This window comes from Ctenopharyngodon idella, chromosome 24 (genome assembly GCF_019924925.1).
Source record: "Ctenopharyngodon idella isolate HZGC_01 chromosome 24, HZGC01, whole genome shotgun sequence".
Taxonomy (NCBI): Eukaryota; Metazoa; Chordata; class Actinopteri; order Cypriniformes; family Xenocyprididae; genus Ctenopharyngodon; species Ctenopharyngodon idella.
The window spans coordinates 1721869-1739713 of NC_067243.1; the positions used below are offsets into that span (position 1 = coordinate 1721869).

At 36.5% G+C, this 17845-nt stretch overlaps 1 protein-coding gene and 1 long non-coding RNA gene across 7 annotated transcripts in view; one reads left to right on the top strand and one right to left on the bottom strand.

Moving 5' to 3' along the window:
- The window catches only part of LOC127507398 (NACHT, LRR and PYD domains-containing protein 12-like), a 94659-nt gene extending 81942 nt beyond the window's left edge, over positions 1-12717 (bottom strand). The window contains exons 1-2 of one of the 6 annotated variants that reach the window (XM_051884474.1): positions 12610-12688; positions 1948-2037 (exon numbers count right to left, since the gene is read on the bottom strand). In XM_051884474.1, the coding sequence (XP_051740434.1) occupies positions 1948-2017 (70 nt within the window). In that variant the 5' untranslated portion in view covers positions 2018-2037; positions 12610-12688. Of the gene's footprint in view, positions 1-1947; positions 2038-2464; positions 2731-12609 lie in introns of those variants that run through there. The other 5 variants (XM_051884479.1, XM_051884478.1, XM_051884475.1 and 2 more) reach the window with 5 other exon arrangements.
- Positions 3103-8704, top strand: LOC127507403 (uncharacterized). Its single transcript, XR_007928343.1, has 3 exons — positions 3103-3325; positions 6467-6555; positions 7535-8704. It is a non-coding gene; the product is annotated as an uncharacterized LOC127507403 (long non-coding RNA).
- Positions 12718-17845: the final 5128 nt, after the last annotated feature.

Below are 17845 nucleotides of genomic sequence, written 5' to 3' on the forward strand. Positions count from 1 at the left end.
ATGTAAAAACAATCAAGGAAAACATGCGCCTAGAGCACCTCCTAGTGTTCATTTTATAAAACACAAAGGAGAAACCCTACTTGAGATATTGCTTTATAGCTTAACAGCTAAAATATACACAAGCTTAACTAACAGACATTATTCTGATAAGAGTGTTTTCCTACAATGATGTAATGAAACAGTGACAATTTAAGGTTGAGGGAACATTTTAAATAAATGTTCATTTATAGTAACCTACTTCAGTGTGATATGTTACCATATCATCATGCTTAACACTGAGAATGTGAATAATTGTAATGGGATGATCAGGTTCAGATATCTAAATCAGAGAATATCATCGGGCGGTTGGCGGGTGGATGATTTATTTTTAACAGTGGATTCAGGTACAACTCAATGACTTTTTCTTTCTTCAATTTGCACACTGAACATGGGTTGGAGCTCTTTATTTTGAACTCTCAAAGTTCACCAGATTAATGAATTTATCTTTAAAATGTACAGAATTTTCTTCCAGGGGGGGCATGACCCCGGACCCCCCCACAGGGTGTGTGTCCCCCCACTTTTCAAACCAAAGTTACACTCTTGAGTTTCACTACATAGATCATCCCACAGGTTTATGTGGAGATTGTTTTAAGTTCACTTAAATTAAAAGCTGTTTTATTTTTTGGAGCCTAATAAATGTTAAAACTGATACCATTCATTTAACTGTAATGTTGAATGGCAATTATTAATGTTTAAAATTGAAGACATCATTAGAGTGTTAGTATCAGTGATACTGGCCTTCATTCATAAAAAGATGTTATTAAACAAGTATTTAAAATATACTGTCTTTATGTTGTTGATTTGGAGATTAACTGTGAAATTATTACATTATAAAATATATTAAAAACTTGAAAATAACTGACATTAAAACAAGCTGTCTTGTGCTATTGCAACAAAATTATCCAATATAGAAACACAAATACACGGAGTGAGCAAACATTTAGGTGAGATAGTCGTGATGGTAATTGAGCAATGTTTATATGAATAAAAGCTTTAATTAAAATCTTTCTCTCTTCAGAAGAAATTACTGATTTTCTGGGCTTTCCTTCTCCTAGACAATGGATGGACAAAAAAATGAGATAATATTATAAATATCTATGTGACAGTAGGCCTATATACAGCGGTTCTTCCTGTGGTATTAAAAATCGATAATTTTCAAGGTATCGTATCAAAGTAGTTTCATGACAACACTAGTGTGGGGTGCCACAAATTTCTGAACATTTTTCAAAGGGTGCCGTGACTGAAAAAAGTTGGTGTAGAGACTACAATATATAAACTATTAATAGTTTGTTAATAATTTGTAAGTACTTCCTTCAGTAATGTTTACTTCAACACTGTGTGTGAGCTGCGTAACATTATGTCTCTGTTCAAACGTTCCACAACCTGATAAACACTTGATGAAACAAACACCAGCCAATGCCAACAGAGGAAACACACTGATCCAACCAAACCAACGAACGTGTGTGTTGGTGTTGGTCAGCATCTGTCAGTACAGTGTGAGAGAACACGACTGTTGTACCTTGATCTACTGTGTGCTTCTCCGTCTGTCTCTCCGAGGCTTTTTGTGGCGCTGTGTGGAGAGAGAAAAGAAGAGAAGTAACATGGAACATGTAGCTAAAACATGTCTGCCCATGAGCAATATCTCCATAAAACAAACTACATTAGTGTCTCAGTAAGTGCTGTTATATTCATACCGTTTCCTGCAGTGTAGTAGTTGATGATCACTGGGGCTGTGAAGGTGTTTCCAGTGAGTACAGGAACATTTGCAGTTCCTCCAGTTTCAGCATCAGATCAACACTGACTTCACTGTGATCTCTGCTGCTCATCTGGACTGGAATAGAGAGAGATTAAAGACAGTTATTAAATGAAAACTTTAATATTATACTGATATTGTCTTTCCTTTATTACCTTCCTTGTGTTTCAGCTTGTCTTCTTCCATCTCATCTTGTGTGTCACAATGCTGTTCAGCAGATGCCATCGTCCTTCACTCACTCACTGCTGTTGGACACGAAGAAAAAGCTTTACAATAAGTCCACTTTTACCAGGCACTTTCAAATATAAAGGTACTATTTGAAAAAAAAAAAATATTATATATATATACTATATATTTTTTTTTTTTTTTTTTCAAATAGTCAGTGAAAGCAGGTGTTGAACCTTCAGAACATGTTGATGACTTGTAGAGGTCAAACTAAATATTTAGATTGGAGTGTTATTTAGCTACACAAACTCTATTAGTTATTGGTTTGCTGGCAATGTTCAGGACTCAGACACACTCTCACAGTTTAAGTCTTGAACATAGACTCATGTCTTTATCCTGACACACACCTAACCTATGTCTTAACCTAGTAGTAACGCTGCTTCAGTCAGGTCAGCAGGAATCACACTGTAACTCTGCACTGTAAAACATGAATCTCGCTCCACTAACATCAGTTGTTTGTCTTCAGCCTCCAGATTCAGCTCCTGCTCCAGCCTCTTATCATCATGTGTCCATTAATGACGAACCTCAACCCACATCAGCCGGACACGTCAATAAACACTAACGAACGTAACATTTCTTAGATTTGATAGATGAAGATCACTGGACTAACACATTAGATGATCATATTAATTCTGCCACAGTTATTTTTTCTTTTCTTTTTTCTTTAATGAATCACAATTAATTTCATTTTGAGGTAATTGCTACATATTTAATTAGAAGCATCACAACTACTAAAACTGTTTTGTCTGTTACATAGGAAAGATGTGTGAGACAAGTGTGAGATGTTTAGGCTAAGATAGATACTTTCCTTTTACAAATGTAGTAGTGTACCAGTGCCTCATGGTTGTTGCATATGTAACACAGGTTAGAATTCAGCTATATAAGAAACAGAAAGAAAATAATATAATTTTAATAATAAAATGCTGAAAGTATTAAACAAAAAGCTGATTAAAGTCATTGCAGTTTAAAATAATAAAATAATAAATTGATAAAATGACTAAATGCTTAAGTGACATATTCAGTCTAAACTGAGACTGCGCGTGGCGTCATTGAGACGAGACGCGGGGAGCAATGAAAGAGACACGCATTGCTGATCGCGGGAGAACGAACAAAGATCAATCTGAGGCAAATATCTCAATAATCCTTTCTGATATTCGAGTAATATCATGTATAATATGTTGCAGACCTATTTAACTATATCGGGTTATTTTTAGAACGTGATTGTTGATGTTGCCGCTGATGATTCCTAATTGCGAACCCCTGTAAAATCCAGTGCGGGTGTAAAAGCATATGAAACCCCCGGATTTGGTGAGTTTCTAACTAATATTTTTCAGTTTACTGAAAACTGAATGTTATATTTGTTTATTGAAGTTCTGAAGTGTTTTATGTGTGTAATAGTTTCTGAAGGAGTGTGAAATGTGAAATAATATTCCATTTAAGCACTTAAATGCTATATTGCACATAATGACATATTCTGGTATGTTTTATATATGTTGAATATGAGAGAAAAGGGTTTTTGAATACTATTTTCATATAGATTGATGGTTAATTGATGAATGTGTAGTGTGTATTGTGTTGTTCTAAAGGAAATGGTGTGTAAGTGCTTTTGAAACTTAAGATGCTGTTTGTATAAACAGGTCAGGTTTTTTTTGTGTGATTGGATCGAACCCTTCAGACACCGAGATGGCGAGCCTCCCAACCGAACTACTGTTTTTAGAAGAGATCTCAGTAACATCACACACTGTGCTCAGACTTTTCTCCTCAGCTAGAGGCTTTGGAGCTCTCACATGTGTCTCCTTTAGGGGTGTCGCAATATCGCATGAAATATCGATATTGTGTTAATTTAGGGTGTGACATTATACTGGTATTGGCAATAACCACAATATTTTAAATGAATAGGCTGCTTATGATATCATGACATGTAAATACTCCAGCGCCAGTACCTGGTTGAGCTCTCAGGTGGCAGTATTGCACCTTAACGCTGACACCTGTCAAACAAGAAGAAGACGCAGCGCGCGCAGCTATAGAAGAAGAAGAAGAACCATGTCGTCCAAGCGGGAGAGTGAGAGGCTCTGTCCACACCGAAAAAAGTCAAGTAAGCTCGACAGTATGGGAGTTTTTCGGCTCCTTAGACAGCTACAGTCAGTGCGAAGGGTGGCAACACCAACAACCTTTTTACCCACCATCACCCTGCGGATTACGCCATTTTACAGAGAGTAAATTGCGATTATTTTACTAGTCATGGAATGGGAAATGTTATATTAACCTGTTAACAGTGATTTTCTGTTCATATATTTAAATAAAGGGTGATTCTTTTAATAAATACCGCGTTTTCTTTACTCGTCTTACTGTGTGATGTAGCTATGCATGCAGTTATTTGCCCTCAAAATTCAAGATACACGGGCATTTTTGCCCGAGTTTTTGTCATTATATCATATAAGTAGTTGTATTACAATATCACACGAGCAACAGTGCCGTTTTCCTCAAATCAGCACAAATGCAATGTTCATTTAACTTATTGTTAAATGAACAATGTGAGTTACATTTTAGACACAGTATTGTTAACATTGTTTTTTTTTCCTTTATTTCGCCAACGAAAATTTCAAAATTATGAACAGCAGAACAGAGCCCCCGAGCAACAGAAATGTTTTTGTTATACTGACTGAATCCGCGTTTAGAACGAATGAATCCGAGCTTCGTTCCTGAATGAATCAGTCATTTGAACAAATCAGTTGAATGAATGACTCACTCACTCATTAAGACAGTGACTTGCTGCCACCTACTAGCAGTTTAGTTTAGTTTCATATTTAAGGTACATTTTAATTAAAAAGTTAAAATTAGAAAAAAAATCCATATTTAAATATTGAATTAAATTTATGTAGACAAATTGTAAATGCTGTGTAAATATATTAATGCCACTTCTCATTCTGTGTCACCTCTGTATTGCAAAGATGGATTTTGTTGATAATGATTTCATTTGATTGGTAACAGCCCTAATGTATAAGCTACTATGCTAGTATTAATTTTTATTTCTTCAGGTCTTAAAAAGCCTTAAATTTTACTTTAAAAAATGTGCAGCAACCCTGAAAAAGAAAAACTAAATAAACAGTAAAAATTATTTAGACTGATACATTTTTCCCCCAAGGATTCTATAGATATCGCGATATATCGATATCGTGAATTCTTTTGGCCACAATAACTGTGGTGTGAAAAATCTAATATTGTGACAGCCCTAGTCTCCTCTTAAAGTTTTAGAAGAGATCTCAGTAACATCACACACTGTGCTCAGACTTTTCTCCTCAGCTAGAGACTCTGGACCTCTCACATGTGTCTCCTCTTAAAGTTTAGATGAGATCTCAACTTTACAAATTGTGCACCAAAAAAATAAACAAGTCCATAATTTCAGCCTTTAAGCCTATATTAAGAGTGAAATTATGCAGAAATTAGGTTAATGTTACTCTTAATTGTACATACAATAAGAAAGTAGTACTTTCTTAAAACAGTAATGTACCAGATGCTGTTATCAGGAAAATTGCTACAAGAAAGGTATCCATGCACTTTCTTTGCTGAAAGGCACATTAAATGGCTTATGACCCAATCCTTGACTAATTTGATTATTAATACATAATACTGATAGAAATGTTTGAGTTCACATTGAGACATTTAACTTGGTATACACATTGCAAAGTTGTTGAGATCATTTTTAAAATTTAGAGGAGAAATGTGAGAACACCAAAGTCTCTAGCTGAGGAGAAAAGTCTGAGCACAGCGTGTGATGTTATTGTAATGTATGGGAGCAGGACAACGGAGTTGGAGATCCACGTGCAGGCTTTATTCACAAGAGCGTAGTCATACAGGCAGTAGTTCAAACACCAGCAAACAGGAAAGCAAGGCAAAAGAGTAGTCCAATACACAGGCTATGGTCAAGGCAGGCAGCAAACGATCATAAACAAGGAATCAGTCCAGGGTCAAAACACAGACAAGGCTAGGCAGGACAAGGAACAGAGAGAATGCAAACAAAGGGCTAAACAATACTCAGCAAAGTGTGTATGAAGAAGTGCAGCTTATAAAGGGAACCTGATGGGAAACAGGTGTGAGTGTGATCAGTGCCTAGCTGAGGGATTGTGGGAAATGAAGTCCAGAGTGAAGTGACTGCGTGTGTGCAATGAAAAAGTCTTAATGGTGAAACGGAGACCTCTGGTGGGGAGTGGAAGGAAGCGGCAGTGGGCAGAAACGTGACAGCTATTGAGATCTCTTTTGAAACTTCAGACAAGTGTACGAGATCCAGTGTCTCTAGCTGAGGAGAAAAGTCTGAGCACAATGTGTGATTGTTGAAATCTGTTCTAAATTTTAGAGGAGACAAATGTGGGAACTTTGTAGTCTTTAGTTTAGAAGAAAAATATGAGCACAGTGTGTGATGTTACTGAGATCTCTTCTGAATCTTTACAGGAGACCATTGTGAGAGTGTTGAGATTTTGTCTCAGGAGACAAGTGTGAGAAGCAGGAGACGCAAGCAAAAGTCTCCATTTGATGTTGAGGTAACCTCATTTACGTCTGGGAGAAACATTTGAGATGTTAAAGAGATCTCACTTTTGATTTTTCTTTCCTATGGGTAAAGCTCTGTAAATACTTTACTTGAATTTTATTTGGTCCTGACCTATTTTAGGCAAAAATAAAAAACCAAGTCTGGACCTGTCAGTGTTAAATAATTATAAACCGATCTCAAAATTGCCTTTTTTGGCTAAAATAATGGAGATTGTGGTTCTTATTCAACTTTTGACATTTTTAAATGAAAAAAAAAATTTCAGTCTGGTTTAGGTGTGCATAGCACTGAATCTGCTCTTCTCAATGTGACAAATGATTTGATGATGTTGGCAAATGTTCTAACCTTTTCCTGTAAATTATTAAATGTATTCAATAAATGCAATTAGAATAAGAACACATTGATTTGTTATCAATCAAATTAAATTAGTATCAACAAAATCCATGTTTGTACTGCAGAAGAAACAGAAGCAGCATCTGAAGCACATTTATATGTATTTACAGTGTTTTTAATGAAGCTCAGATGTGCAATGAAAGCATTTTCTCCGCAGTTACAACTGCAGAAATAATGTTATGAGATTAATGGGCCACACTTTAGATCAGGGTCCAATTCTCACTATTAAATAACTATTAGCTATTCTGTTATATGATTTATAGATATAAGCTATAGATATCTAAGTGATATAATGGTTACAAACATGAAAATGCTGTTGAATGTTAGATGAAACATATACTGCTAAAGAGAGAACAGTTGTTGTTTTATAATATAAATGAAAAACATATGAACTAAATTATTGATTTGTGCTTGAATCCTGATAATTGCTGATTGCAGCTACATTAACACTACATTAACACTACATTAACATTACATTACAACACTTAATGAACACAAAACAAACACTCTAAACTGTGATACTGTATTTTTGTATTCTCCACACATGAGTTTTGCACACTTCTGTATGTTGTTGTTTTCAGTTTTTAATTGACAGGAGGGTGAACGAGGGGACTCAAACCTGCAGAACCTGTGTGTCCTGATCTAGTGCACTACCACTGTGTCACTGATGATGTTACACTGATAATGGAGGAGAAATGCTGCTCTTTCACATGGAGTTCAGCATACAGACAGAAGGAGGCAGTATTACATCAAAACTGTCTGCAGACGTCATCAATCTGTTGAGTTTCTCTCTCAAAGAGCACATCATAAGAAATACTGTCAGAAAAAGCATCAATCACTCACTAATGAACAGTAAAACAGAGAAAACAGTGATTTCACAGCATGTGACAGTAGTATCAGAATGTTCGGCCTTCTGTGATTCACTTACAAAGACACACTTGATCATCTGTTTGATCATGACATGAGGAGGATTCAATAAAATCATCAGAATGACTTCAGCACAGCATTAAAGTCTCAGAAGTGACCACTGACACATCAGAAGATGACACACACACATGAAAACAACTGAAGAAAGGATGATCCATGAACGAAGCCCATCAAATGAACACAACACCACAGATCACAGAGATCCTCTACCAAACCTCTACTGCTGAAGGAGCCCATGCCTCTTAACCTCAAACTAGGGCTTGTAATGACAGAGCTGATCAATAAAGAAGACCCTCTTTTGTTCCACAAACTTTAAGATCAAATGGCTAAGTAACGCCTTTGTGACATTAATGCATAAATCCCCGGTCATATCAGGAGACGGTCTCAAGGCCCAAATCAACACAGACCTAAACAGTGACCTCCTCCAGGACATCTCCTATCCAGCTGCACAATCCAGAGACATCTTCTCTTAAACCAGCAGAAACTTCAATGAATTCACTCAAGATCTTAACAAACAACGTTCTCAAAATTGCTGCCAATAAGCTGCATTAATTTGCCTTAGATATATCTTATGTACCATGTGTGTTTTATATAACCTCTGGAGATCTTTCTCTGTGTTAAACATTTACAGCTAAATTCATATGGACTTCTACCTCAATTATGGGAAGTATACATTATTAGAAAATTACTCACTGCTGTTGACTAAAGAACTTTTGTAGCTTTAATAATGATTATCTATATTTAATTTAGGCTATAAATTATGCAGTGCAGACTGTTTGATAACTTTATTCAATTTCTGTATTTGTCCTATCTGTTAGACGGTAGTAAAGGCACAGGTAAATATGACATTTATTATGTGAGGATTGTTCCAAGTTCACTTGAATTAAAAGTTGTTATATTTTTGAAGCCTAATAAATATAAAAAAATTATATAGCTTTCAATTACATTGTAATGTTGCCAGTATCAGTGATACTGGCCTTCATTCATAAAAAGATGCCATTAAACAAGTATTTAAATATACTGTCTTCATGTTGTTTCTTTATGTTGTTTTAATTTGGAGATTAACTGTGAAATTATTACATTATAAAATATATTATAAACGTATAAATGTTTTTAATTGCGATAAATCACGATTAATCACAGAAAAAAAATGTGATTAATCAAGTTAATTTTTTGAATCAATTGACAGCACTAGTTTTAACACAGAACCGCTCAGGGGTGCGTTTCCCAAAAGCATCATTAGCCAACTAACATCGCAAGTTCCGTCGTTACTAACATAGTTCAACGATTTGGTGTTTCCTGAAACCATAGTTCAAACGAACATTTGCAAACTGCATCGCAAACTTGTGTGGTTTCTTGTTTTTATGACATGTGGACTTAATAAATCATTATCTTGAGCAAAATAAGCAAGATGACATTCAGTACAATGTATATCTTTTATTTAGAATATATACAAATGTCATTTATATATTTTAGTTTGTCAAGAGATTTAAAGCACTGTTTTTGGAGAGTGCGCATGTGTGTACGTGCTCTAGTACGTCAGAACAAGCATTTGATTTAATTGATTGGGATTAATGTTGGAGTGTTTAATATTTTTATATTGTAATACTGTCACAGTTACTGTCCAAACTAATGTAGAAGCAACAGTATATTTTAAATATTTGTTTAATGTGTCGTGACAGATCGCTGTAGCGCCTCAGTTCAAGCGACACGTAAACCGATCATCTCTTCCTAGTTATTGTGTTAATGGTGTGGTCACAACAGACGGACGTTGTGCTAATAGTGTTTAGAGTTTTGAAAATGTGACTACAGAAAGAATGAACTGATTAAAACTGTAGAAGTGTTTGTTAGTTTAGCACTTGTGCATTTTGAACATGAAGTTATCTGAAAGCTGATGAGGAGAGCTGAGTAAAGAGATTTGAAAAAGTGTATTGAGAAACATGTCCTAAAGATAGTAAAAAGTGTAGATGACTTTACTTGTGTTCATCATCCCATCAGGGTTCGATTTAAAAATAAATGCTCATTATCTCAGTGTTAAAGCTGTCACTTCAACAGTCCAGTCTGGGAGTAAACTGGGTGTCAGCGCCACCTGCTGTACTGATGTGAATTTGATCTTCATTCAGCTCTTCATCTATTCTTTTTACATTTGGTTTGAAACTATGAAGTGAAAATCTCACACACACAACAGATCCACACAGACACACAATCATCAACTCACAGATCAGACACAATATATGAAATCTGACAACACAAACCATGAAAGATTGTGGAGGCTTGATATCAATGCAAGATAACACCAAATCCAAATTAAAATGAAACGTTTTCAGGATAAATAACCAGCAGGAAATCATCACACACGATTATGCTTAATAAATCGAGAGGAGAAGAAATTGTGATGATAAATGAAATATGATTCATCGTTCATCTGAATCAACACTGAACTGATTGAGCTGAATAATGACACTACTGTCTTTCAGAGCCGCTTTACAGCAGAATCTGAACCGTCTCCACAGCTGTTTCCATGACTGATCCTGTTTTTATCACTGTGAAGCTGTTTGACAAACTACATCAGTCCAGACAACATCCCAGCCATCGAAACACCAGCGATGACAGAGACAGAAGAAGCTGCAAGAGAAAACAGCACTTGGATTGTGAAAGCAAAGACACTTTCAGCTATTTGAAGATCTCCTCTGAGTCTCCAGAAGATCTTCCTCATGTGAACAGAGACTTGATTCCAGCAGAGCTGATGGAGAAGAGGATCTCCGGCCTGCTGGAAACAGCTCCAGGTTAACTTTACCAGGTTCAGCAGGTAATATAGTCACTGGTCCTGCCTCAAGCCTCGAGTGTCGAGTCTAGTTTATTTACAGAGCGCTTTACCACTACACTATAGACTCTACAGTCAGTAAAAACACCATAAAACATCAAATATATACATCACAAACATAAACATAAAACAAAACACAGCCCCAAAAACACCAACAATTAAAAGCCATGGAAAATAAGGATGTTTTTAAGTGAGATTTACTCATCTCAATGGAGAACACAGATCTGTTATCAGCCGGAAGGGCGTTACACAGCCTCAAACCAGAGAGAGTCAATGTGCTGCTCTTTCTGTCACTGTTTTTTTAAAACACACACACACACACCCACACTCACACCCCCCCCCCCCACACACACACACACAAACACACACACACACACACACACACACACACACACACACTCACACCCACACACCCACACACACACACCCACACACACACACCCACACACACACCCCACACACAAACACACACACACACACACACACACACACACACACGCTCACACCCACACACACACCCACACACACAGGTTTGTTTTGGTATCTCAGTGAGGACTCTCCATTGGCGTAATGGTTTTTATACTGTACAAACTGTTCATTCTCTCCCCTACACTACCTCTACCCCTAAACCTACCCATCACAGGAAACTGTCTGCATTTTTACATTTTTAATAAAACATTGTTTAGTATGTTTTTTCAGTCATTTGGTTTGTGAGGACACAGGAAGTGTTCTCATAAAACATGTTTATGTTGTAATACACATGTCATTGTACACAGCTGTGTCCTCATAAACCATATATACAGTCAAACCAAAATTTATTCAGACACTTTGAACATTTCATTCATTAATACAGTTTATTTAAAAAAATGGTAATAAAATATCACAAGATCTCAGAGTTAAACTGTGTCAGAAAAAATTAATCTTAATTATGTCAGATAACACTTAAGCAAAACATGGTCAGGTCAAAGTGTCGGAATAATTTTTGGTCCCAGATTTTTTATCATTTTTCCTGGTAGTCCACTGTATGAGGAATTTTTGGATATAATATGTCATAGTTTGCTCTATTTTGCTATCCTCACTTACATAAATGAACTATAGTGTCCTGCACCCACTAGTAAAAATATATCAAAAAATATATCTAGTGTCTGAATAATTTTTGGTTTGACTGTATATTCATACACTCACAGGCCTTCCAGAAAGCAGGTTTGTTTCTCAGAGAAGATGTTTCAGGGTTAGTTTACTTCAGATAAACGTCTCTAAGCTTCAGTTCACGAGTTCACATATCCATATAATTAAATAGAGTAAAGTTATGTGTATTTGGCGTGCTGTCCGGGGAGAGGGCTCCGAGCTCAGAATTTTGGCCTGAACCCAGAGTACTGCCCCCGGTGTGGTAAAAGCAGATAGAGCTAGAAGTGAGGAGATGGGGTGGAGGAGGGATGCTGATAAACTCTCAGATGAACAGAGGTACGTCTGCTGAATTTATACCTCTTGACATTGGTTGAGTTGATTAACTGAATGCTCTCCACCTGTGCTAATTGGGTTAATTATCTGAACTTGCTCCTCCCGAATTTTGTTAATAAATCATCATATGTTTTTTATGGAGCCCCGCACATGACGCACGCTTTACATAGTTGTTCCCTCGATTTATAAATCGTGCGCACGATTTAGCCTACTATTTTTTTCCTGCATGTCATGTGCGGGGCTCCGTAGTTTTCAGCACATGTGTGAAAGCACAGATTATGTGTCAGTTAATTATAAATCATTATTATTCAGCACAGCTTTTCCCGTCTCACATTTCACAGATCTGCATTCAAAAGTGAAAATATTGTATATATTTATGGATTCTTTTTTTTCATCTGTTTTTGAAAATAGATGAAAACAACAAAAGAAAGATGAAGCACTCACCTCAAACAATATTTGAAGACTTTTCTTTCTTCTCTTCTGAACTGTCGTGTTGAACAGCAGCTCTGAAATCACTTTATGTGAAATAAAGGAAGTGAAACTGCTTTTCAAGTGTCAGTGACAGTCAGATGTCAGCAAACACACGAACTCTTCTCTGAAATGTGTGTTCTCACTAACTGAACTGTTTATAGTAGTTTTTTCAAGTTTGTTGATACAACCCGAATTCTAGAAATGTTGGGACGTTTTTAAATTTGAATAAAATGAAAACTAAAAGACTTTCAAATCACATGAGCCAATATTTTATTCACAATAGAACATAGATAACATAACAAATGTTTAAACTGAGAAACTTTACAATTTTATGCACTAAATGAGCTCATTTTAAATTTGATGCCTGCTACAGGTCTCAAAATAGTTGGGACGGGGGCATGTTTACCATGGTGGAGCATCGCCTCTTCTTTTCAAAACAGTGTGAAGACGTCTGGGCATCGAGGTTATGAGTTTCTGGAGTTTTGATGATGGAATTTGGTCCCATTCTTGCCTGATATCCACCTGTTTCCGCGGGGCGCTACTGTAAAAAAGAACGTGGGTACAACTTCCGGTGAGGCGGCGGAAGTAGCATACCAATGGTATTTTGTGTGCTAAAAAGTGTTTTTTGGATCATTGTTTAGTTTGTAAAGTTGCAAACCTTAATGAGAGATGTCGTTACAGCACTCAGGGACAACATTTCAATCTAGTACATTTATTAGTAAATAATATCACAATACAACAAACAGTTTTCGTGCCCTTAATTGTCCTTTACGTTACTGACCTTCCACAAAAGTGCTGCTGCATGACTACAAGAGCGTCCTGAAACACATGAACAAGCCGCTGTCTGTTCTTCACCTGTCACTGATGCACCAAAGCCTTACGATGTGATGTTTTACTCCTACTGGTGTCGCGCGAGCCAGAGCCAGTCGTGTTTCCACTGTCATATATGCGATGCTAAAGGCTACTTATGTTAACCATTGCGATAATAAATACACGCGTTTATGGAAAATACCAGAGACTGCTTGAGGAACGTAGACAATTCTTATATGATTATAATCGTGTATTTATTTGGTTTAATGTTTTATCTGTCTCTTTCTTGTGCCTTTGTTGATACCGGATGCATACGCATATCTTTCACAGATTCACACTCCGGTTAACTCGTACAACTCATAACTCCTGTTTTCTTCTCATGAGCTCCCTCTGATCGCAATCATCGCATAATTTTGAGGAAAATTAATAGAAATGCTCAGAAAAGTGATGTAAACATATGATATTTTATCAATATATTTCTAAATGTGTAAGTCTTTGGATTTAAAAGCCTTAATGGAGTTGTTTTGTGCATCTTGTGATGGTAAATAAATGGAAGCAGGTTCAACTGATCAAGTATGTGTTCTCTTTTTATGTGAATATAAATATCAGTTAGATTCGGCATGATTGATGTGCACTCCTGACATAAATTAATAAATTACTGTTACTGTAACATTTTTTATTGTAAAACATTGTTCAGATATTGATGCTGGAATCTTTAAAGGCCAAACGTTCGCTAGTTTGGGTCGCTAAATCTTGAATGACTGTCAACTGTTGAATGAATGAGTGTCACGTCCAGCTTGTTTACTTCGAACCGGAAGACACTCCCACTTTTGACGCAAGGCCTCATGGGGCGTAGGAAACTTGTGGATCGGTTTCCAGCTGCAGAAGAGTTTGTGGTCGTCTTTGATGTATTTTTCGTTTGATGCTCCAAATGTTCTCTGTAGATCTGGGGCCGGATTTACGAAACATTCTTAAGAATAAAATTCTTCTTAACTGCTAATTTCCTCTTATTTTCAAACTTAAGAAAAAAAAAAGAATATTTTGTATTCTCAAAAGATCAAATTTAAGAAGTATTCATATTCCCGAAAAGAATGTTCTTAAAAATCATAGTAAATAACTTCTTAAAGTTAGGATAATCTCCAACCTGTCTTAAATAGATGCTCAATGAATTTATTGGGTCGTTTCAAATATTAAGCATACGACATAACACTAGCTAAATATAATACATATTATTTGTACCCTGAATGTGGACGAGCACTCTAAAGTCTGAAATTACACTATTGATCATCTGCGCGTACCTGTATATGATGCGCTAAAAGTGCGTTCACGCGGCCTCGTAATTCCTGTAGTTACGAGATTCTGGCTCGTAAAAAGCGTTCACGTCCTCGTAGAGCTCGTAATTACAGCTTGTAAGCTGAGAGTTTTCTGAAAGCTCCCAGATGTACCACCTGACCGCTGTAGATTCAGAGGCGTTGATAGTGGTGCCATGGAAACACATTATTCCCAGTCCAAGGACGTGAACAGCTCCGAATATAACGTCACGTGTGATCATCTCAAGATTCCGGTATTTATGGCGTGAACGCAGCATTACTCAAGCTTGTACGGAGAACGGCCCAAGACGTTAGCACGATTTACTAATTCGTTTCCTCGATTTATAAACAGTGTGCACGATTTAGCAAATCCAGGGAAAGAATTAGTAAATCACGAGCATGATTTAGCCTACTATTTTTTTCCTGCATGTCATGTGCGGGGCTCCGTAAGCTAGAACCAGCGAGGCAGCACACACAGATACAGCACGCATTCACTCTAGAGAGAGCGCAAAAAAGAGAACAAATGAATGGGAAAGAACGTTGCATCTTGAGACAGGTTTTTTTTTAAATAACGATTTTAACGGTCCATTAAAACATGACAGAGTGATTAGCTCCCGTCAAACAACCACAACGAAAATAGTCTGCGCGCTCATTATGATATCTGCGGTAGCCTAATCTACAGGCGGTGACGGGCTTTGAGGTGTTTTTCATTCAGCGAGTCTTCAGCAATTACCCCCTTTCAATCAAAGAAACACCCTTCATTTTCTTCTTAAGTAAAAAATTAAGATCTTGCCAGTGGTGTAGTCTACGTGATACGCAGGTATACGCCGTATACCACTAGGAAAGGTTAAGGATTTCCGTATACCCACTTAAAACAGCGCGAGGATACCTAACCATCCAATAAATCAAAATAAGATTTGTTGTTTTGTTGCTTTTGACATGAAACAAAGTCTCATATTTCAAATTCTGCCCATTTTACTACGAAATAAACAAACCTAAATACCGTTTCGGTGCTCTTTAATGTGTCGTGACCGCTGTAGCGCCTCATCAGGTCAAGAGAAGCGGCAGCGTGAAGCGCGCGTGAACTGATCCTCTCCTCCGCTTTAATACAGTTACAGCGCGAAATAAACAAGAATGAACTTCTGAAGGTATGTTAAAAGATACAGTACAACTTAACGAAATCCGTATCATGTCTCGTGTATTCGTGTAATCAGTGTTTCAACCGCGGAAAGACGTTAATAAAACAGCTTGTAAACAATGTCACGTAACGTCACATTTACCTCAGAACAAACAGTGACCATAAACTCGTTAAGCTAGAAAAATGAACTCTGAGGAGCATTTAGCTAAATATATACACCATATTAATTATATTTTTTATAGTGTTCTTCAATAGCCCATATTATGCATGTTTGAATAAATCTGTCAAGTTGACAGCCACCATTTAAATTTTTATATTTCAAAAAACGAATTGGAGTAGAAATAATTTTAAAGTTAGTAGGCCTATTATAACTTTATTATTACAAAAATTTCCTTAAGTGTGATTTAAGTTCGTATGCAAATCAGTTTATTTTAACCTTCAATATTAATGTAGTACCAACTGATTCCCATGTATATTTTACAGTATTAGTTGAGAGATTTTTTTTCTTGAGAAAATTTGCCATGTACTGTACCTGATATACAGCATATCCAAAATAACTGATATTGAATCGAATTTCAACTTAGTGAATTGAAATGCAACACGGCCCACCAGATGGCGCTCCAAGGCCCACTAGAGCGGCGCTGTTTCGTGTACTACATACTCAAGTACGCGCGACGCTCATATTGTTTTCAGTGTTTGTCGTCTCACTATCGGAGGACATGAACACATGATCATATCCAAGGCTGCTCTGAGAAAACACTTAATGAGCATTTCATCATTTTATTTGAGAAAAGATTGTCAAACACACTCTGAAACTCAAAGCACTTCACTACAGCCTGTCAAAATAAAAGTCCGGTTTTTAACTCGAAGAAATTGATGTACTTCTCAAAATAATAATAATAATAATAATAATAATAATAATAATAATAGCCTAATAAAATTTATTAAAACAACATTAAGGATTTTTTTTTTTTTTTGTCCATGTTTTAATGTAGTAAATCTCTGTTGTGCAGCACTTTGCCAAAACATAAAAGGATGAAAAAGCTGTTAAATATTTGTTTGATTACATTTCAAAACAATAATTAAATTGCTAACGTTTTATGCATTAATTTCATTAGCACCATTTTTGATAGTATATATGTATTAAATAATAAAATCCAGAAGAATTAAGTCAAACCAGAATTTCTAAAATCATTTAATGCACGACGTGGAGACGAAGAACCGCCTGACGTGAAGCCGAGTGCATTCAGATCATTTAAAGCACAGCTAGCTGTGGATTATCCCGCTTATACCATGGTCATTTGCCAGTGTTGACAAGTTAAAGCTGTTATTGATGTTTGCAGTGCAACATTTGACCGGAAGGGTAAAAATGATGGTGTTTTTCATCAGTTACAGCTTGTGAGATCGAGCATCCTGTTTGCTTTCAATCAGACACAGAAATATAGTAGTGGGGAAACATTTATTTGAGTGAATGAATTATAGCATTATAGAGAGAGAGATGCATGTGTGAACTGCCTGCGTCTGAGCAGCGTCTGTCTACTAATAGCAGAGCTGGAACTACATTAAACAGTTTTAATGTGCACCTTCCAGCCAATCAGAATATAGAGGGTATCCAGCCGGAACATGCCCTCCTCGGACGCTCTTAATGGGGAAAATGAGCAAAACAAACGATCATCAGTTTAAGTTAAAGGCCGATGGGCTTGATAGTGTTCCTTACCAAAGAACAAGTGTGATCCATGGATGTTGGCATGTGATCGTGATTTGTGTTTAATGACATTTTATATGTGGCTGATTTTGACGTTCCCAAACGTTAAGCAAATTTTCCTGTGAACGCTTCATATAAACACAATATAGGCAGGTCTAAGTCTGGGTGATCCCTTATCAGTTATATTTATCGTCCAGCCCTAAAACTTGGATGATTTTAATAAACACTAACAAAAACTGTAAAATG